Genomic DNA, 21933 nt, shown 5'->3' with positions numbered 1-21933 from the left:
TCTTCCGTCATCACACGGCTTGGATCCGTGCACCTTCACACCCATTCCTCTCAGACTCGAATCTGAACACGAGCAGCAACAGCGTCGTCATCCAGCATTCAATAGGCGTCGACTCCTAGGGTCTACTCGTCGGGCGGCACGATGCGTATCACAGACGATGAGCTGGCGCGCGAGGTCGAAGCGCTCAAATCGCATCGCAGGCATTCCGTCAACCGCGCCTTGCTCGATCCGGACCTTCCCGACCTCGCAGCAGCCTATGGCGGCGGACAGGAACTTCTTTCCATTCCATCGCCCGAGCGAGAGAGGCGCGGCTATAGCTTGGTAGACGATGGCGCCGTACCAATACGCAGTCCTTCCTCTTCCTCGACTGGATCCCTATCTCCCAACCAGAGCTACTCCAATGAACGAGCTCGCTTCACGGCGAGACGCAGGGGTCAAGGCGCTGAACCTTCGTCTGGCGTCGAGTCCATCGTGACTTCACCATCACACCTTTCGCCTTCGACTTCACCTAGCAGTAGCGATGCATACGATTCAAGAGCTCGTGCCTCGTCACCGACGAGTTTGACTTCCACCAGTCCATCTTCGCCCAAAGACCCAAGTCATCTCTTTTGGGTCCCAGCTTCGGTTCATCCAGAGATCTCGCCCACCGACTTTCGCAACTTCATCAAGGAGCATGCCGCTCGCGCCGTCACTCAGCATGCTGGCGCCGACGATGGAGCCACTGAGCAGGACTCCTTGCCACCTCTTGCTGTGGGCGAATCACCCATTGCACAGCGGCTCAACTCGGTCCGCCGTCAGCAGCAACAGCAGCAGGGTCGTCAGCAATCGTCCAGCGACGCACGCGGAACTCTCATCGGCCGATCTACCTCTCTATCGCGACGCGGCAGTACTCTCCGACGCCAGTATCGACCCGAACAGGACACCGACGACACCGACGATGACAAGGCGCCGCGCCCGCTGCAGCGCAATCGCAGCGGCCTGAGCAAGGGCACCTACGGTCTGCCAATACCCAATCTGACCATCGACGACCTGCAAAAGCTCGAAGCGGCCGCCGAGGAAGCTAGCCAGACACAGGATCCTGCCATGCTGCGCAGCGTCCTCCGCCGCACCCTCAGTCTTAACACCGGTCCGGATCTCGACACGATCGATGCGATGCCTGCCGAATCTGCTGTAGACCCCGACGAGCCCATCATCGTGCCGAAGCCGGGTCAGATCCTGCGACGAGCCGCAAGGACAAAGATGCGCAAGGCATCCGGCGACGCTACGCGAGGTAACCTGGCTGCGCGGCGACGAGCCCCTCGCAGCTCCACGGATGCCGAGTCGGCCGGCACCGCCGCGGAGGGATCTCGAGCGTGGGAGCTGCAGCAGGGCGACTCGGAGGACATGGAGAGGCGGCTCAGCGGTCAGTCGGAGCTGTCTTCGGGCGCAGATGACGATTCGTCGGCGGGCGATGCTTCGTCGCGACCCGTCTCGACCGAGGCGACCGACTCGATTGTCGACGCCTACTCGCGCGACTCGTACCAGTCGGATGTGTCGCACAGGACCAGTGTCACCTCGGCAGTAGATAGTGTCAGGTATGACAGCACGTCGGCCCTACGAGCGGAGCCAGAGTCGACGCAGAAGCCGCCCCGCCCGCCTACGCAGGACTTGTACGCCGCTCTCGCCGGTGCACAGCCTGCGCTGGAAGGTGCTGTCCACCAGCCCTCGGCGTCGCAGCACGCCGCCTCGCGAGTCAACGAGTCGATGCAGAGTTCGAGACCGGACGCCCCGACAACCAGCAGCAACCAGATCAAGCCGATCGCCGTATCGCATCTGCCGCCGGTCAAGTCGTTCGAAAAGACGATGCCTTCGCAGCAACAGCAGAAGCAAGCACCTCGGCCTGCGTCTGCCGAGGGCCAGGGAGCCTATGTGGCGCAGGAAGCACAACGACGCGATGCCCAGCCTGTTCCACACATTTCTCAGCCTCCAGCTGCACCCGCTCTGACGAAACAGCAACCGCAGCAACAGCAACAACAACAACAGCAACAGCAACAGCAACAGCAGCAGCAGCAAGCCCAGCGACCGTCACAGCCAACGCCGTCGCAAGGCGTCACGTCACCACCTCCCCCCACCTTGACGCTCAACAAGCACAAGGAGAAGGACCGCAAAGGTGCCTTTGGCCTCTCCTGGTTCGGTCTCGGCAAGGACGACGAGGACGAGCGCAAAGAATCCCACCGCAAACGCGAGAAGCACGAGAAGCGGGAGCGCAAGGAACGCGAACGCGAGGAGTCTCACAAGGACGAGAGCAGCTCGTCGAGCTTCCTCGGTGCGCTCTTCGGCAAGAAGAAGGGTCACGACGAGCCCTCGCAGCACGCTCCGTCTCGACCGACGAACGGACAGCTGACGGCGGGAAGTCTGCTGGAGCGCAACGAGATGTACGGCAAGACCGGAGGCGCGTACTACTACGCGCGCTATCCGATCCATATCGAGCGCGCGGTGTACAGGTTGAGCCACATCAAGCTGGCGAATCCGCGCCGACCGTTGTACGAGCAGGTGCTGATCTCGAACTTGATGTTCTGGTATCTGAGCATTGTGAACCGCACGCAACCGGGACAGTATGGTGCGGCGCAGACGCAACAGCAACAGCAGGGGCAGGGGCAGGGGCAGGTTCAGCAGGGCAATGGGACCACGCCATCGGAGCAGAATGGTCCCAATGCCGCAGCTCCCACCAACTCAATCGCGAACGGCTACGCACCAGCGATCGACACTTCCAGCGCCTACGACGGCATCGAAAGCAGTCCCGACTCGGAAGACTCGGGTGCGGAACAGTGGGCTCCGACGGCCAACAGCGGGCAAGGCAACGGTGCAGCGCTCAAGCAGAAGCGAAATGGTCTTGTGAAGCCCAATCGGGCCCCAGCAGCGAGTCGCGGTCGCTCGGCGGAGATGCCCATGAAACAACCGGGATACGGGATGCAGCACCGCCAGATCGACGACGACCTCAAGACGATGGGATCGCAGCACTCTGGGTTTGTCGTCGGGCAGGTGGTGGACGTCAAGGCGTTGCAAGCGAATACGCCGTATCGGCTCGTACCGGATCCAAGGGTGGATGGAGGCGGGCATCAGGACCAGGCCAAATCTGCTACGACCGACTACCTCGGCTTGGGACATCAGTTTGAGTCTTCGGAGCCGCTGTGGGATGGCGACATGCAGCAGGGTGGATCGGACGGTGACGACCCTCGCCGCGTGTCGGACAAGCCTGCGTTGCGAACGTACCGCGCCGAAGCGGAGAAGGAACGTGCCTGGCTAGGCATGCGCAATAGCACGGGTCGGTTGTCCCCCACCCCCCCTGGCGAGACTCCCGCCGAGCTGCGCCGCGAACCGAGTCATCCTCAGGGTCGCAGTCTCTCCCTTGGTGGGATTCGCACGGCAGATTGGGAGCGGAAACCCGCTGATAGATCGAGGAAGAGCAGCATGGGCCACATCAGCCCGTCTGCCTCCCAGGGGTTGAGTGCATCTTCCTCGAATGGGTCGATCGAGGTGTATGGCGGGATGACCACATCCACCAGCGCACCATTTGAGTATGGTAGGGAGGGTATGCAGCTGTCGAGCGAGATGATGGACGCTGCCCGGTCGAGTCAGTCGCGCCGGCGGTAGCACGAGATTGTGGTGGATTGCGAGGCATGGTCACGAAATGCATGTTTCTATACGGAAGACGGGTGTTCACATGAAGGCTGACCGAGTGTGAGTGAGGAAGATGGGACTCGGATATACATCCCCTGCCTGATGGCTGTCGTTGATCGACGATGCGACAGGAATAGCACCCCACCGCTCCGCGCGGACACGAGCGGGCGCATATACGCACTTGTCGAGCTGCAGCGTGGTGGGTTGTCAAATGCCGTCTATCCCACCAGCGCTTCATCTCGCACTCGCACACTGAGCTGCACAACCGACCGTCGACTCCGCACTGCACCCCACCTTTGTGTGCTTCATTTCGCTGACACTCGTCCGGCCCGGGACCGCACTCTTACAGGCTTCTACGCTTCTACACCATGGAATCCGGTCGAATCTTGCTCTACTCAGCTCTCAGTGTTGGTGCTCTGATAAGGCGAGCCTAGGGGAGGGCTGTGATTGGTTGGCGAAATTCGCGCAACCCTGGCCTCCACGCTGATCCGGATCAGTCACTTTTTTCCCAGCCAGGCTAGCGGCAGGATTTTGGCTTGGTGAGGCTTGGGAAATTGGGCGGGCGGCACACGACATCCCAGCCAAGGCTCAGGCTGAGTTTGGGAATTGAGGCAATTTCGCCTGCGCCCTCGACCCTGATCCTGACCCTGAGGGGCCGGAGTTGAGGAGGGGCGTGCGCAGACGAGTCGTGGAGGATCAAGGGTATATAACCCCCCACTCCCCAGTCGCTCAACCTCCATCATCCGCACACCCCGCACACCACACACACTCACACCGCAGCACACCACACCACGTAAACCGCACACCGCCAAGCCACACACACACAACCCAAACTTAAATGGCCTGCAGCTGCTCCTCGTCCAACAACGGCAAGTGCACGTGCGCACCCGGCACCTGCAAGTGCAACGGCTGCACCGACGCCTGCGCCTGCAAGTCTGCCACGAAGAAGAACTGCAAGTGCGAGCAGGACGGCGGCGAATGCAAGTGCGAGAAGGGATGCGTCGCATGTGACTGCTGCTAGGCGCCTTCCGCTGACCTAGTCCGTATCGCGCGAGAGGGAGAGGAGAGGAGGGTCAAGCAGGATGACGGGATGAACCGAGCAAGATCACCACCCGAACGACCCAACGAGTCCAGGTGCGCGATTCCAACGATGATTTCCCCCGAACAACGGTCCGAACGTATTTGCCCGTTTCACAGTTCAATTCGAAGTCTCCTATTCCCCCTGGTTGACCTGTCGAGAGTGGAAAGGCGTGCGTGAAGTGTCTGTGTTCCGATCGACATGCAGTAGCAGGAGAGGACCAACGGATGGCGGATCGATCAGGCAGACGAGGGCGCTGTGAGGGCTCAATCGTGAATGCAAATGTTGGCATCTTGGACGCTTTGCGTGTGGGTGTAGTGCCGTCGAGACTTGGTTTCATCAGCGAAGCAACGAGGTTGGTAGGTCAGCGGGCTAAATATAGTTGCGGGCGTCCATCTCAGATGGGGAGCTGAGCGAAGGGACGGTGGGGCAGCGGGCGGTCGTTCAACGGGTCTCACTAACGCACTAGTTGCGGTTGGTCGACACGAGAGATCGCGTGGCTGTCCGGGCAGTAGTGTATCAGTGGCCGCAAACAGCAATACGGGCAAGAGGCGAGCTGACCCACCTATCCGCTACGACGATCGCCCATCGTGCGCGGGTCGACGTGATGAGTTGGAAGCTAGCCGCGACGTTGAGCATGGTACACGCCCGATCGTGGCCCCGAGCCAATCTCGATCGATATAGCGATGGAGGCGATGCGTGCGGCCGACAGCAGCGAGGAAAGGCTCGGCGACTTATTCGACGTACCTCGTGACCAGGCTCGATGCTCCTTGCTTCGCACGGGAGGCCAAGGTTACAGGTCGCCGTGCCCTCCTCTCAGCGAAGTCGCCGTCAATGCGTTTCCGCACGGCACACATCTGGCTGTCCAGGTGACACAGGGCCGCAAAAGGGCACCGCGCGGTTGCATGGGGAGACCTTGACACAGTTGCATCCGTTCATGCCAACAGCTGAAGCCAGCCAATCACGAACAAAGCAGCATTCTCGTCAAAGCCGCTGATCATCTGTATCATTGTTCGAGTCAAAGGGCACGCAAGATTTGGTGAGATGCTTTCCTCAGCCAGATGAGAGCGAAAGGTCCTGCCTTGTGTTGGGTGTCAGATCGATCTCTGCAGCGGAAACGAGGTGGGTTTGTGCGTTTGCTAGACTGTCGTGCGACTGAGCCGCCTCTTGCTAGGACCACACTGGCGCGCAAAAGCAGCTAGGAGGGGCACAAGCGGCCATTGGAGCGTTCTGTGAGCAAGGCGCGCGTGCACTGTGCATTGGCCCAGCTATGAAAGCGAGCCGCGACTCAAGGCGAAAAGCCCGAGGCTGTAGCGGCCGTGTGACGAGAGCACGAGCCTATGGCCTCGCGTATGCGCGCTTGAACAGCAACATGACGCTGTGGCGATGACCTCGAATCTGCAAACGAGCGGTGCCGAGGAGAACAATGATCGACGCACGGCATGTCACAAGCACTAGTCAATCTCGGCAACAAGCTCATTCAAAACGCGTCCCCGAAATTTTGTGCGCGTCAACACACACACACACGACTCTTTGCCAGCACATCCAACACACGTGCCGCCGACTCACGCTGCAACACCTGCCGACGGCTCGGCGAGTCTTTCCCGAAAAAGAAGACTTCTATTCCCATTGGCTCTCGCTTATAAGCCACGGAGTTCCACGCCAGCATCCAACCTAGCCTGAGAGGTGAGCTTCTACGTTGTGTCACCACGCTGCTCGGATGGCTTGCCGACGGCGTTTGCACGTCGATTCATCCGCATCGTACGACAAAGGTGCGTCAACATAGTCCAAAGACAGGTTTCGAGGTTCATGGCGTCTGACGCCTACAATAGGCTCTGGCTTCTGAACTCCGAACGCGTTTCAGAGAAACAATAAGGTTGTGTGTTCCTCTCTCTCCTGCTTGGCCATTGTTTCCGGCGGCCGATGTTCAGACCGGCACTGGCTTGCACGCTAGAGCGTCGCTGGGCACCCAAGCGAGGCGGCCCTGGCTGCCAGAGAATTTTCTTCCAACGCCGAGGGCTCCAGCACACCGGGACCCTCGCTTCGGTCTTCGTCTGCACTGCTGGATGGCCTCGGCTTTGGCGAGCGAGAAACGGATCGACACTCGTTTCGCCTCGCCAGCTACGCTCCTGCACCTCTGCTTCCGAGCCCCTCCCTCCCTCAAGACTCGCCGGTGCTTTGGCTGCCATCGCGTCGCCCCATGTCCGTTGTGCATTGCAACTCCGAACCCGCTTGCTGCCCTTCGTGTCGATCCGCGACCGAAGCAGGAGGCAGCTGCCAAACGTGCTCGGCAATCCGCTCTGTTCGAGCCATCCGGCGGTCAATCGGACAAAGGATAATCTTGACGCCTTTGTTGGATCGCCTCGGGAGTCCTGTTGACGCAGATCCTTGCCGCCGCAGCCTTGTCGAACGCCGCAGCTGATGCTGGCCGCCGGCTTGGACTGCAGGCGCTTGTTTGCTTGCCCGTGTGCCTTGAGATGAAAGCTTGTTGAGCTCGTGCCCTCTCCCACCGAATGCAAACCCACGTCGGCGGTGGGGGGTTGCAGGGCAGGACCCGCTCGCCCGACTCCGCCCTTGGTGATGCGTCTGCTCAACGCCCCTGAGCTTGAGTCAAGGTGCGGGTCGAGATCCCTGATATATGTATCATACGTCCCGAGCGGTTGGTCCTTCTCCTTCCCCTATCAACTACTCTTGATCTCCTCTCCCTTCATCACCCTCCCTTCGTTACCGCCCTTTTCTCATCGGCAACGTTCCTTCCATCGCATCACCTTCCCTTTCGACTTGGATTGCATAGCCATAGACGATCATGAAGCTCTCCGCTACCGCCCTCGTGGCGGCCGTGACGCTGGCCACCTCGGTCACCGCCAACATCGGTCGCGGCATCGCCGACCCCAAAGCCATCGAGGACCTCTACCGTCGTCATCGCGACAGTGGCGAGTACCAGAAGCTGATTCACAAGCGTGGGTCGCCCGTTCAACCTGCCCTTCGACCGCGCGCCACCACCGAGCCCGATCAAGCGGCCATCACGGACGCCACCCAAGAGTGCACCGCCTACAACCTTCCCGAGATTTCGGCGATCGCCAAGAACTTCCCTGCGCCCTGGGACAACGCCACGATCCTGCCCGGCGATACGCAGGCGCAGGCGGTGTGGGCTTCCATCAAGGCGTCCGGCATCATCCCCGCCGGCATCACGCCCAAGGGCACGGCCAATGGGGATTTCTCCGCCTTCACCCCTACCTACCCCCACAGCGACCCGGATTGCTGGTGGACCTTCGGCGGCTGCGATACGCCCAAGCACCCGAACCTCGCCAACGATCTCGTCAGCTGCCCCGAACCGGATACGTGGGGACTCACGTTCGATGATGGACCCAACTGCACCCACAACGCGTTCTACGACTTCCTCCAGAAGAACAACCAGAAGGCGACCATGTTCTACATCGGCTCCAACGTGCTCGATTGGCCTTTGGAGGCGCAACGCGGTATTGTCGATGGTCACCACATTTGCGTGCACACGTGGTCGCATCAGTACATGACGTCGTTCCCGGACGAGCAGGTGTTTGCCGAGCTGTACTACACGGCCAAGGTGATCAAGGATGTTGTTGGTGTGACGCCCACTTGCTGGCGACCTCCCTTCGGTGATATTGACGACCGCGTTCGTGCCATTGCCAAGGGTCTTGGGCTCGAGAGTGTGCTCTGGACGGACGACACGGATGATTGGAAGATCCTCCCCCTCGGAACTCTTCCCACGGCCTCGATCGATGCCAACTACGCCTCGATCATCGCGCAGGAAACCGCCGGTCCCCGTGCTCACCAAGGCAACATCGTCCTCACGCACGAAATCAACGGTCACACCATGGAAGAGTTCATGGCCCAGTACCCTAAGATCCAAGCGGCCTTCAAACACATTGTCCCCCTCACGGCGTGTATGAACCAGACCAACCCCTACCCGGAAAGCATTACGTATCCCAACTTTGCCCAGTACGTAGCGGGCAATATCAACGCAACGGGCTTGCCTCAGGGCGCAACGATCAAGGCCAAGGATGCAAAGTACAACCCGACGGCGGCGGTGAATCAGACCATGACGGGGACTCAAACTGGTGGTGTGGCGAGTGCCACTGGTGCAGTGTTGGGTAGTAAGAGCTCCTCCACCACCGGTGCCGCCGCCGCTGCCGCCAGTGGGAACCACAAGAGCTCAGCCGGAAAGATGGGTGGGGAGGTAATGGTTATCGCCACCAGCGTCGCTGCCGCCCTCGCCCTCGGCGCTACCGCTCTGCTCGTTTGAGAAGGGGAAGATACCGGTCCCCGTCGTTGAAACAGGATGGACCGCATAGACCCACTCGCATAGAGTCTCGTTTCGGACAATCGTAATAGCTGCATCTCGTCGCAATAACACACAGGTCGCTCATTCTGCCAAAAGATGAATCGCACTTGAGATGGTGCTTCATCGCACGCTGAGATGGTGTTCTCAAAAGACATGCATTCATTCTAGTGGGTATATATCGTGGAAAACACAAAGTGAAAGAAGGCCAGCCCTATCGCTGGGTAAGAAAGTCGAAAGAGGGTCTACATGCGATTGAGCGCGCTCGTGGTCATCCGGCTGCTCGTCAGCGCCTCCCTCGGTCCGGCCGGTCGCACACCCATCGTCCTCGCGCGACTCAGCCCGAAACTCGAGTTGACCGCTCGAATGCTCGTCTCGGCCTTGTCGAAATACTTGCCCTGCTGGATCACCGAGGGGACCACGTCACCGGGGGCGATGTTCTCCGCCGCCGCAACGCGATCGTGTTCCAGCTCGGCCTGTTTTTGCTGTTTGCGGAGGACACGGCGGAGGTGACGCAGAGAGGAAGAGCGAGGGGTGAGGGAGGGGGTGAGGATTTGACCGACCCCAGCGGCGTGCGTGGCGGCGCGTTGGAGGGTTGTCACTGCACTGCGGGTGACAGGCTGACCGATAGTGGACAGCATAGGGAGAGACGCAGAGCCGTTGCTCCCCGTCGTACCTGCAGACCGGCCAAGGCTCGCAATGGTAGGTCGCATGACGCTGGACGAGAATGTCTCGTGGATCGTCGGGATCGGTTTGCGCGGTGAATTAGTGGCGATGGTGGAAGACGCACTGACGTTGCGCTGACTCGCAAACCCGTTCAACGCCGCTTTGGTCCTGGCTTTGATCTCCTTCAACCGAGCCTGACGTGCCGAGTCGGCTCGACTCAGGCCTTGGGAGACACTACTCCGTATGCTCCCGCCGAACCGGCTGCTGATGCTCCCCTGCTTGCTCGCTTCCGTAGCGCCGCTCAGCGCGGATGCCGCTACCGAGGGCTTGCGCATCTCCTGCCTCGACTCGACCGGTGTAGTGGTGGGCACGCCAGTAAACTTGTTCCTCGTCCCCGTCGAGCTCGGTGTGTCGCCGGCAACGGCTCTCGAGCTGATGCTGCGCGATACGGCCGCCTGATGCTGCTGCTGCTTGACAAACGCCGCCTCCCTCTTCTGCGATTGCGCACTGGCATTCGTCTTGCCACCACTCAAGCCTTTGGTTGCCTTGATGACCGTCTTGCGCAGCGAAGAGGCTGCGCGTGTCGCTCCATCTGTTGACGAGGAGGCAACGTCGAATTTGTACGGCATGCCTTCGCGTTCGGGGCGGGTGACGCGGATCATGACGCTCTTCTTTTCCGGAGGGATCTCGAGTACGGTATTCTGAAGAGCGTCTTGGTCTTCGGACACGGCGACACGGAGACGCTTTGCGCCGCGCGAGTCGGTGCTGGTGGTGGTGCCGGTGGTTGCGGTCGAGGCTTGGCGTGCTTTGGAGGATTTGATGTGCGATGCGGGGTTGCTGACGATGGTCGGGAGCTTGGCTTGCGCGACGGGTGGGATAGGCAATGGGCGACGTTGGGTCGGGACCTTGCGTGCGTTGGTGGTGCGAGCCATGGCAGCAAGACTGCGGGTGGATGTGGAAGCGTCGACGCGGGTGCGTCTCTGAGAGGAAGCGCTCGCTGTCAGTCGCGGTGCCGCGGCAACGGCTGATGAGCTCGACGGTGCTGAATTGCTGCTTTTGCCCGCATCCATGGCCTTCTCCGCGATACCTGCACCCACACGTCGAGCGGCATAGTGGTTGACGATCGAGTCCATCTTATTGAATTGACGCTCGTGGCGGATCTCGTATCTGCCGGAACGACTCTTAGACATGCCCTGCGAGGAGGCGGATGCAGCGAGATTCGACCATGTGCCGTTGCCTAGACTCGACATGGTCGTCAACGAGCCGGCCGATCGTCCTGCTGCGGTCAGACGTGCGTTCATCTCGGCCAACACGGTAGCAGCCGCTGCCGAGAACTGTCGAGAGGTGATCGAGGGAAGGGTCGAAGAGCTGGCGAGACCTTCGCTGGAGACGCCTTGCGGAAGAGGCAAACTCGAGAGGTCCGGGTACAGGCTCGAAGCGCCTTCTGCTGATGTGGAAACGGGTGTAGGCGTGGGACTTGACTCGAAGATGGTCATAGCCGAAAGCGGCGATGCGATCCGGTTCATGCTTGGTAGCGCCTTGATGATGCGCAGCGGCTGTGTGGATTCTCCTCCCTCTGTGGCGCTTGCTGTCAGGAGCGGCGACGGCTGGCGAGCGGGAGTGGGCGAGTACGTCGGAAACGTAATGGTGTTCCTGCGAGAAGCTCGGACGTCGTTGTCCTCATCCTCGTCGTCCGTATCCATCTGATCTTCCTGCTCCTTCATCTGTTCTTCGATGGCTGCCACCATGTCCGAGACCCTCTTCTGCCGTGTACGCGGTGTCAGTGGCGGATAGAGCGGAGCAGAACGCTCCTGTGGGAGCGTCTCGTCGACGACAGCCGACTCATGACTTTCATCGCTCTGCCTCGGACGCTTGACATGCCGCAAGATGGGGACGTTGCCCTTGGTCGGACTGTCGGTGGGAATGTTCGAGGCGGCGTACTCTTGAAGGCGTTCGATGAGGTCGGCGTTCTTGCCAATGGCCTTGATGCCGAAGCGTCTGCACAGGTTGATGAGCTGCTTGCGCTTAAGGCAGTGTAGCGCATCGGGGGAGAGAAGCAGATTGCCGTTCATATTGAAGGTGGAAGCCGAGGAGTGCTGCTATGGGTGCCCCACCCGCAGTTGCTGCGGATAAAAGTGTTCGGTGGTGGTGATGTTAGCGAGTGGCTGTAAGTGGGATGAGCGACGAGTGCGTGATAATAGAGATAAAGATAGGATGTGATGGTGAGGATAGAAGGAGAGGATGTGATCGTGAAGAGCGAGTGTGCTCGTCAGTGGATGGAAATAAGCTCGAAAACCTCGAATGGGTGCGGAAAGTTGAGGCTCAAGATCGGATAGCGGATACCACACTTGCCTGTTCTAGCAGGAAGGTGACCTCGCTGTGATTGAAGCAAGAGCCTGAGTTCGAGGCTGAGGTTGAGCTTGACAAGGGGTGATGTAACTTCTATCGTCTGACAGCTGCAGCTCGTGTTTTTGGAGAGAACAACACAGTCGTAAAAGTGTTGGTCTCACACCTTAACCGAAAATGCACGTCGCCAATCATGATCGACACTCTGCTTGTGCGCCACGAGCCCGATCTGACTCGCCCTCCTCTATCTTATCACACGGCTGCACCCTTTTCTAAAGTCACACTTTCTGTACCGCGAACGGGCCGCTCGCTCCTCCTCCACAGCACACCAGATTTAAGCTATGGACTCGCTCTCACCGTTGGTATCACAAAGGCTGAGCCTATCTGATGGCTGAGCCGTCACCGTCCACTGCCATCACCCGCACGCCGACATCATCATTGCTGATGGCCGCAGCAATCGGCTGGGTTTCCGACTACTCGTCGTTGTCAACGCCTGCAATTCATATCAACCTTGACTCTCTTCCAGAATCGTCACTTCCCATCAAACTTGTCCTAGCATTGTCACAATAGAACCTGCAACCAGGCACCGGAAGGAATCTCTTCCCGTCATCTTACTCCACCAGCCAGCTCAGAGTCGACTCATACGAGCACGGACCCCTTTCTCCCTCGCCGTCATCCATGAGGTGACGACCCGTCTTCTCCTCGGACACCTTCTTGATCGCTGCAAGCTTGATACAATCCCGCACTTGCGCTGCAACAGCCGTTTCATGATCTTGCTTGAAAGCCGGCGCTCGAACATCCGCATCGTACTCGCAGTTCTTCCGCACTTCACACTCAGCGTCGCCAGCACAGCACACTTCATTTCGGAAGCGTTTCATCTTTGTGCAGATCGTCAAGGCCGCACCGCACAAGAGACACCTCAAGCGTGGTTCACTGCCATGTCAGGGATCTCTTCATGCCATCACACGTGGTTCTCTTATCAACGAGTCACTCCCGCATTCCTTCCGCACCCTCCTTCTCTCTCCACTCGGAACCTTCAAGCGCGTCGACATCACCGTCTCGTCAACGACCTCTAAAGCATAAATAGTGCAGCCCCTGGTCTTGATCTACCTTCCGCACTTCATACTTGTCATCACTTCTCCGTCTCAGTCTCGCACCCAGCCAATACAGGTCGTAGATACACGCTGCTCCTGCCGCCCAACGTCTTCCACCATCTTTGCTCCGTATCACCCCACCATCTCCGCTGCCACCTCCGCTACCACCTCCGTTACCATCTCATGATCATTCTCAGTGTCAAGACATCAACACCATCTCATCCTTAGATCTTCCCCCGCGCGGAAGTGTCATCCTTGTGCGACACAACCTCGAGATACGCCTTCACTCTCGTCTGCTACGTTCTTTCCGAACTTCCCTCTCCAGGATCAAGGATGGATCGTTCCCGCATCACGGATCACCTACGACCGACTCGACCACTCCCGAAAAGCACAAGGCATGCAGCCATCAAAGACCCCAAGAAAAGACCCGCTATAGAAGCAATGCCGTTGCCCGCACCGGCGAAGAAGATCGCCAAGGCGGTCCACCAGCCGGCTTCATCATCAAAATCGTCGTCCGTCCTTGGCTCTCTCTTCCGCTCGCAGGACGATAATGGAAAAGGAGAGCTCATTGATCTGACGACATGCGATTCGGACACCGAGGAAGACTCCTTCCACTCCACGACGGGCTCGGATCTCTACGACACGCCCGAATCGTCCAACAGCACGGATCGCTCGTCTCAAACGCCAGATGTATCCACGCCCTACTCAAACCCCGCAAAATCAGCCTCGCTCGCCAAAGAAGGACCCACCTGGGCCCTCTTTCGCCAAGACCACGCAGACGACGGCTTGCAGGATCGCATCTTTTTACCCATTCCATTAGTGCAGCCAAACCCGGCTATCAAGCCCGAGCCGCACGACGACGACGACGACCTCGAGGAGCCCGAAGAAGCCGTCTTCGAGCTGCAGGTAGAAGATGTGATCCCAGAGGCCCACGATGAGCTGCCGACGCTGGATGAGGAGCCCCCGGCGGTCATCGAGGAGCCACTGGTCGCCGACGATCTTTCGACAGGATGCGGAACGCTGCCGAACGTAGCAGAGGAGGTGCCGGAAGCAAGAGAGGAGGTGTCGGAAGCAAGAGAGGAGGTGTTGGAAGCAAGAGAGGAGGTGACGGAAGCAAGAGAGGAGGTGCCGGAAGCAAGAGAGGAGGCACATCAGCCAGAGCAGAGGATGCCAGACACAGTCTTCGCAAAGGTACAAGTAGTCGAGCCGCCCTCCTCCGACAAAGCGGACTCAGCCGAAATCGCCCAAGTCACCCCTCGCAAACGATCTCTGCACACGGCCCCCTTCATGGTCGTCGAGAGCCATATGCGCGTCAAGATTATGCAAAAGCAGAAAGACGGTCGTCTCGCTGTTCCATGGGGTGTTCAGTACTACCTCGCTTCGCTTGCATCGCTCGACTACGTTAGCCTGGACGAGCTCAACCCAGCGAAGGGAACCGACGCTCTCCGCTCGAACTCCAACCTTGCATCGATCCGTGCTCTCTTCGATCCGGCCAACCAGCAGCTGCTTTGGGAATCCCACAACGACATGGTCATCACAGCTCGCCGCGCCACCGATCGCGAACTCAGCGTGTACGAGGAGCTGGACAGAGAGAGCGAGATCCTCGCCGACGATCCACTCAACGGCGTCATCGGCCCACCCGGCGAGGAGATGCGATCCTACGGCGGTCGAGTCATCTTCGAAGGGCGTCTCATCTGCACTCAGGTAGACGAGAAGACACGCGGCGGCAAGAACAGCAAGCACCGTCGCATCAGCGTCCAGCTCTTTCCACCCAAGCTGGGCGGCTCTTGCCGCTTCTCACGACGATTCGGTAGCGAAAGCATCGTGCGGCTCAAGATGGATCCGGCCATGGCCAAGGACGCGCGGCGCTTTCCGAATCATCCAAAGCATCAAGAGATCCAGCAGGAGATCCTGCACCTCTTCCAGCGACCTATTCAAATCCTCGGCCGCTACTATCGTCCCTTTTTCTGCAAAGAAGAGACCATCTTTTACCTCTGGGTCGACTCGGTGCACGTTTGCTCCGATCGACCCAAGCTCAACTGTATCTGGGACCTCGTCGATCACCACGGCCCCTTTGCCGAGAACAGCGGCTCGCAGCTGGGCAAATACATCCAGCGCATGCAGCTCGGCCTCTCGACTTCGCTACCAGCGTCTATCATCGACACGATCACCTACATTCCCGATATCTTCGGCGATCCGGATCCTGTCACGGGTAAGCCGCAAGAGATGACGGACGGTGCCGGCATCGCATCGCTCGCAGTCTTCAAGGACATAACCAAGCATCTCGGCTACGGCTCGATCCCCGCCGCCTTCCAAGGCCGAATCGCTGGCGCAAAGGGCGTATGGACTCTCGACCCCGCCGCCGGAGTCGCTCTTCATGGCGACGAAGCAAAGCGCTGGGTTCAAGTTCGCGACTCGCAGAAAAAGTTGCAGTACCCTGCCGACAAGCCGCTCGACCTGAGTCAGACCGTCGTCGATTTGCTCGGGCCCTCCCGCACCTTTGCTCCCTCGACTCTGTCGCGGCAGATCATCCTCGTCATGCAGAGTAACGGGGTGCCCATCGACACGTTTGCGGACATGCAGCGCTCGCAGTTGCAAGCAATCGCCAACGAAATCTCGAACTGGGAAGAGAAGGATCTGGACACGGATCGAATGCGCTTGCTCACGGTCGTCGACCGATACTGCAAGGTGGAGGCCACCAAGGCAAAGCGGAGCACACAGGCAGCCGAGCATCGCGCTCAGGGCATGGCCAATGAGATCCGCGGCGACAGCACCACCGACCGGGATCCCTATCTCGGCGACGACGATCGCGAAATTTTCTTTGGCCCCGACGGCCGTCACCGTTGGAACGGCATGCCTGTCTCGAAGCACGAGCGAGCTTACGACATGCTTCTACAAGGCTTCCATCCCGTCCGATGCGGATACTTGGCCGACCTCTTGCTCGACGTCGCCGACTTGGCGATGCGCAAACTCATCAAGAAGTTTGCCATTCCCGTGTCACGCAGTGCGGAAGCGATCGTTATTCCCGACCCCACCGGTACCCTGGAGGAGGACGAGATGCAGTTCAACTTTAGCGGTGATGGTGTCCAGGACCCGGAGGACTCCCTTTGGCGCCACCACGTTCCGGAAGGAGACGTGCTGGTCACTCGCCATCCGTGTTTGCTGCCGACCGACGTCCGCAAGGTTCGAGCCGTCTTCCGACGCGAGCTCGCCATGTACAAGGACGTGGTCGTCTTTTCGACCAAAGGACAGCGACCGCTCGCCTCGCTACTCAGTGGTGGCGACTACGACGGCGACCTGATCCGCGTGTTTTGGGAGCCGAAGCTGGTCGAGCCTTTCGAGAACGCCGATGTGCGCTACGCCGACTGCCCTTTCCCGATCGAGGACGTCTTTGAGCGATCCGATAGGACGGTGGCCGAGTTTGTCGCGGAGCATGCCGACAAAGGGATCGACGAGCGGGATCGCGCGCTGATCAAGGAGCTCGTCGCGGGTGCATTCCAACCTGCTGTGCAAGGCCTCTACGGAGCGATGCACCTGTACGCGGCGTGGCAATTTGGTACACACAGTAAAGAGTCGGTGGACCTGGCACATAAGTTCTGCCAGTGCATGGATAGCGCCAAGACGGGTCTGTCGATCAATCCGAGGATCCGTATGCAAGACTCCAAGAACTACCTCGGCGATCTACCCGAGTGGGGCTACGATGCCGTGGACGAATCGGACCCAAAGGACTGGTTCGCCTTGGAGGATCGCCACAAGAATGTCGGCACGGTCAAGAACCAGCAGAAGCCCGACTCGGTGCTGTGCCGGTTGTGGGAAGAAGGCAAGATCGAGGTAGGGCTGTTGAAAGCGCGGATGCTCAAGCAAGTAGAAGGGCTGCGAGGCGTCGAAGACCAGGACATCACACGCGCATGGAGCCAGGCGTCGAGCCTGCGTTGCATCCCAGAGGACGTGCTTAAGGCTATTCGAACGCACGTCAGCATCGTGGAACAGAGCTACGCGCAGACGAACGCACGAACCCGCCGCGAGATCGAGAGTCGCTCCCGCGAGGCACGCAAGGGTGCAACGGCGGCCAAGAGCAAGAGCAAGAAGGAGGAGCGACAATTGGGCAGCGTGCCGCTGCGAAGGGTACGCTCGGAGGCAGCAAGCTCTGTGGTCATGGACCGACTCGAGACCACCGACGGACAACGAGCTGGCGGCAACAGTGGAGCCGTCGACGATCTCAACAGAGATGATCTATTGAACCGGCTCGACGGCACGATCGAAGTGCCGGTCACTCTAGGCTCGGCGAGCGAGGTGGCAGCTCGGTTCTGCCAATGGCCCAAGGGTATCGTCAAGGAGCACATGAGCAAGATGAGCGACGAGCAGATCGAGTACCTTGAGAAGTTGCGCGCATCGTACGCCTACTCAATCACCTATTGCCACAAGCCGCGATTCGCATTCGAGATGGCGTGGGAATGGATCATGGACTTGAAGGCGAAGGCGACGGGCAAGAAGCAAGCGCACGGCTCTGGTAGAGTCTCTTTGCCGACCGCGAGCTACGATCTGCTGGCAGCTCGTACCAGAATCATCAAGCGCAACGTCGAAATGCTGCAAGGTCGAGGTGTCGAGATCGATCATCCATGATCCCATTCCTGTTCCGCTACGCTTTCCCAACTTTCCCACCACTCTCTGTTCCAATGCACTCACCGTAGAACACAAATAGTAGTATCACTTCCCTAATCAACTCCATCGTCTCTTCGACTAGAAGAGGCACCGCATCCGATACAGATCTGTTCTGAGCGAGTTGTGCGCCGTTGAGAGAGGGCATCGACGACACCAAACGTGCGAGTCGCCAGTCGTGAGAAAAGACCCCCGATCCGAGTATGCGAATTTCTTCCCGATGTGAGCGATTCGACTGATGAGCGCCCAGCGGCGAGAGCCTTCTGAAGGCGCGGATTTCTAATCTTTGGCAGTGAGAAGAAAGTGCACTTCTTCCCGACTTTGCCCCGCCCACGTCCGATGAAATTCATCAGAGAGGCGCGCTCGTGTGAATGCTTTTTTGCGAGCCTGACTCGGTCTTTTACCGTGTCTTGTCGTGATCCACCACCCTATCGTCGACCACCATCCCTAGCAAAGAGTCAGCCACTCCACCACTCCTCGCATCGGTCGAGACATCAAGAGGCAAGGCGAGCGTGCTGAATTCCAATCAGCCATCCTTCGTCCGACTCATACCCGTTGACAGCCGCTGCCTTGCCTAGCCCGCATCGCAGTCCGCTTCAACACCCACTCTTGCCACAATGATCGCCTCGCTCGCTCGCGTTCAGCGCGGCCGCAATGGCATCTCTGCCGCCCAAAAGGCTCTTGGCGCTACCCGCTCCCTGGCCACCCCGGCCGCCGATGGCCGCGTTCCCACCTTCCACCCATCGCGCGTCCCACCCTACACAGAGCTACTCTCCACCCTCGAAACCGTCCGAGCGCAACTCAACCGACCCTTGACACTCTCGGAAAAGATTCTCTACTCGCATCTCCGAAACCCAGAGCAGGACTTGGCGGGTGTCGGCAGCGATGTTTCGGCCATTCGAGGCAAGAAGTACCTCAAGCTCAAGATCGATCGTCTTGCCATGCAGGATGCTTCCGCACAGATGGCTCTTCTCCAATTCATGACTTGTGGCTTGCCACGTACCGCCATTCCCTCCAGTGTACACTGCGATCATCTCATTCAGGCGTACGAAGGCGCAGAGGCCGATCTCAAGCGCTCCATCGCCTCCAACCAGGAGGTCTTTGCCTTCCTCGAATCGGCTTCCCAAAAGTACGGCATCGAGTTCTGGGGTCCCGGTTCCGGCATTATCCACCAGATCGTCCTCGAGAACTACGCCGCACCTGGTCTTCTCATGCTCGGCACTGACTCGCACACGCCCAACGCTTCCGGTCTCGGCTGTCTCGCCATCGGCGTCGGTGGCGCGGATGCCGTCGACGCCATGACCAACACTCCCTGGGAGCTCATGGCACCCAAGGTGCTCGGCGTCCACCTCAAGGGCGAGCTCAGCCCCTGGTGCACGCCCAAGGATGTCATCCTTCACCTCGCTGGCAAGCTCACCGTGCGCGGCGGCACCGGTAAGATCGTCGAGTACTCGGGCCCGGGTCTGCAGACGCTACCCGCTACGGGTCTTGCCACCATGTCCAACATGGGGGCCGAGGTCGGTGCCACCACTTCCGCCTTCCCCTTCACTCCCGCCATGGGCTCGTACCTCGAGGCGACGGGTCGTGCCGAGGTGGCCCGCGCTGCCGAGAAGGCGGCTGGTCAGGGCTTCTTGGCCGCCGACGAGGGCGCAGAATACGACGAACGCATCGAGATCAACCTCTCGGACCTCGAACCCTGCCTCAACGGTCCCTTCACCCCCGATCTTAGCACGCCCCTCTCCGAATTTGTCAACAAGGCCAAGTCGGAGGCTCGCGACCACCCCGTCGAGCTCAGCGCCGCGCTCATTGGCAGCTGCACCAACTCGTCGTACGCCGACATGGCTCGATGCGCTTCGCTCGCTCAGCAGGCTCGCGACCGTGGCATGAAGGTCAAGTCGAGCTTCGACGTCACCCCTGGTTCCGAACAGGTCCGAGCTACCGTCGAGCGCGATGGCATCCAGCAAGTTCTGACGGACGTCGGTGGACGTGTCCTCGCCAACGCCTGCGGTCCCTGCATCGGTCAGTGGAACCGAAAGGAGCTGCAGGGCGAGGAGAACGTCATCCTGACCTCGTTCAACCGCAACTTCCGCGGACGCAATGATGGCAACTCCAAGACGTGGAACATGCTCGCCTCGCCCGAGATTGTCACCGCCATGGCCTTTGCTGGTCGTCTCGACTTCAACCCCATGACCGACACCCTCACCGCTCCGGATGGCAAGCCGTTCAAGTTTGAGCCTCCTCAGAGCGATGTGCTGCCCGCCAGCGGATTTGCACAGGGTGATGTCGACTACCTGCCCGCACCCATGCCCGAGCCGCAGCCCGACACCGAGGTGCTGATCAGCCCCACGTCCGCGCGTCTCGAGCCGCTGGAGCCCTTCTCGAGCCCTTTTGCCGCCACCGCCGCGCAAGGCAAGTACGAGCTGCCCACCATGCGCTGCCTGCTTCGCATCAAGGGCAAGTGCACCACCGACCACATCTCCGCCGCCGGTCCTTGGCTCAAGTACAAGGGCCATCTGTCCAACCTCGCCGAAAACACGCTCATCGGCGCCACCAACGACGAGTTCGACGCGGTCAACGTCGCGCAGGACTACGAAACCGGAAAACAGGACACCATCCCCGGCGTCGCCAAGATCTACAAGTCGCGCCAGCAGCCGTGGATGATGGTGGCCGACCACAACTACGGTGAAGGCTCGGCACGTGAGCATGCCGCCCTGCAGCCCAGGTTCTACGGATGCAACTTGATTGTGGCGCGCAGCATCGCGCGGATTGCCGAGACCAACCTGCGCAAGCAGGGCGTGCTGACGCTGCTGTTTGAGAACGAGGACGATTACCTCCGGATCGGCTCAGGTGATCTGGTCGAGACGGTCAATTTGACGGATCTGATTCGACCGGGTGGAGATCTGTCAACGCAGGTCAAGCTGAAGGTGACCAAGTTCGAACAGGACGGTTCTACCGTCAAAGAAACATTCGAGTTGCCGACTAAGCACTCGTTGAGTGCGGCGCACCTGGACTGGATTCGAGCTGGATCGGCGCTCAACCTGATCCGCGAGCAAGCCTCGCGATCATCCGCCGCCGCCGGTGGTGTGTCCGGAGCCTTTGCCGCTGCGGCCAACAAGGTTTCATCCGCCCTCGGTAGCGTTCGAGGCTACGCCACCGCCGCCAAACCCTCTACTGGCGGGTCGCGCAACCCGAACGATCCGAACTACATCCCGCCCGCCGCCGACCCGCGCACCGATTCGATCCGCAAGATCGTCTACCCGCCCACCTCTGCCAAGGACAAAGCTGCCACTTCGGCCGCGTCGGTGCTGCCGTTCCCGGCCGAGCAGGCGGAGGAGATCCATTCGACCATCACGCGCGCCTGGCTGCTCTTCCAGCGCACCCAGCGCGAATCGCTTTCGGAACGACTGGATCGCAAGCAAGCCCGCCTCCGCGAGGCGTTGACCGATCTCAAATCGACCGATGAACGACTGTACGCAGCGGCGACGTACAAGGTTGCCCCCAACAAGCGGTCCCCGAAGGAACACAGGAGACTGGTCGAGCTGGGACTGGTGACGTTGCCAGGGGCGGAGCCGAAGGCGGATGCGCCTAGCGGCGCAGAGGCGAGGAGACTGGTCAAGGCCGTTGCGGGAGGCGCACGGTTGGAAGGGTTGTTCCCGAGAGAGATGCGCGTGCCTACCGCGACACCGGGGAGGAAGGTCTGGCCTGCGTTTGAGGGTGCGCAGTAACCTTGTATAGAGCAATGCATTCATACTTCGAGAACGAGCGCGAGGCTGGAGCGTGATCAGCGAGGACGATCGGGTGCGTGCTGCGGGGTATGCTGCTGTTGAACGAGTGTGAGATTCAATCTGCGGCGACGGACCGTGGGAAAGAAGGTTTCCGGCGGGCTTTGCAAATCCCGCACACCGCACGCGGAACGATAGGGCTTCCCAGCTCGGTCCCTCACTAGCTTTCCCGGATCGGAATGCGACTTGCTGGATGTCGTGCTCGCTCGTCGTTTCGTCCTGCTTGCCGATCAACAGCCCTGAATGGATCGTTTCGCGTTGAAGCGTGTCCAGCCTGGACGCCACGAGCAGCTTGAGCCACAGTAGGCGTGGCTGTTACGCCTGCTCTTG

The 21933-nt window shown here is 59.9% G+C and overlaps 5 protein-coding genes across 5 annotated transcripts; 4 read left to right on the top strand and 1 right to left on the bottom strand.

The window, feature by feature from the left end:
• Positions 1 to 141: 141 nt before the first annotated feature.
• On the top strand, positions 142 to 3633 carry PSEUBRA_005182 (Activator of mitotic machinery Cdc14 phosphatase activation C-terminal; the record flags this gene model as incomplete). The annotated part of the gene is made up of 1 exon (XM_059465465.1): positions 142 to 3633. The coding sequence occupies one exon, from the start codon at positions 142 to 144 to the stop codon at positions 3631 to 3633; it is 3492 nt and encodes a 1163-aa protein (XP_059320418.1).
• A 3911-nt stretch (positions 3634 to 7544) lies between these two features.
• On the top strand, positions 7545 to 9020 carry PSEUBRA_005181 (Polysaccharide deacetylase; the record flags this gene model as incomplete). Its single annotated transcript, XM_016438634.1, has 1 exon — positions 7545 to 9020. The coding sequence occupies one exon, from the start codon at positions 7545 to 7547 to the stop codon at positions 9018 to 9020; it is 1476 nt and encodes a 491-aa protein (XP_016290488.1).
• A 281-nt stretch (positions 9021 to 9301) lies between these two features.
• PSEUBRA_005180 (SAP domain protein) lies at positions 9302 to 11794 on the bottom strand (the record flags this gene model as incomplete). The annotated part of the gene is made up of 1 exon (XM_016438619.1): positions 9302 to 11794. The coding sequence occupies one exon, from the start codon at positions 11792 to 11794 to the stop codon at positions 9302 to 9304; it is 2493 nt and encodes an 830-aa protein (XP_016290487.1).
• A 1809-nt stretch (positions 11795 to 13603) lies between these two features.
• PSEUBRA_005179 (RNA-dependent RNA polymerase, eukaryotic-type) lies at positions 13604 to 17785 on the top strand (the record flags this gene model as incomplete). Its single annotated transcript, XM_059465464.1, has 1 exon — positions 13604 to 17785. One exon carries the CDS (start codon positions 13604 to 13606, stop codon positions 17783 to 17785), a length of 4182 nt encoding a protein of 1393 aa, XP_059320417.1.
• Positions 17786 to 18438: 653 nt separating this feature from the next.
• PSEUBRA_005178 (Aconitase A/isopropylmalate dehydratase small subunit, swivel) lies at positions 18439 to 21546 on the top strand (the record flags this gene model as incomplete). The annotated part of the gene is made up of 1 exon (XM_016438638.1): positions 18439 to 21546. One exon carries the CDS (start codon positions 18439 to 18441, stop codon positions 21544 to 21546), a length of 3108 nt encoding a protein of 1035 aa, XP_016290485.1.
• Positions 21547 to 21933: the final 387 nt, after the last annotated feature.

Source organism: Kalmanozyma brasiliensis (genome assembly GCF_000497045.1).
Source record: "Kalmanozyma brasiliensis GHG001 unplaced genomic scaffold PSEUBRA_SCAF5, whole genome shotgun sequence".
Taxonomy (NCBI): domain Eukaryota; kingdom Fungi; phylum Basidiomycota; class Ustilaginomycetes; order Ustilaginales; genus Kalmanozyma; species Kalmanozyma brasiliensis.
This window is presented reverse-complemented; position numbering and strand designations above follow the sequence as displayed.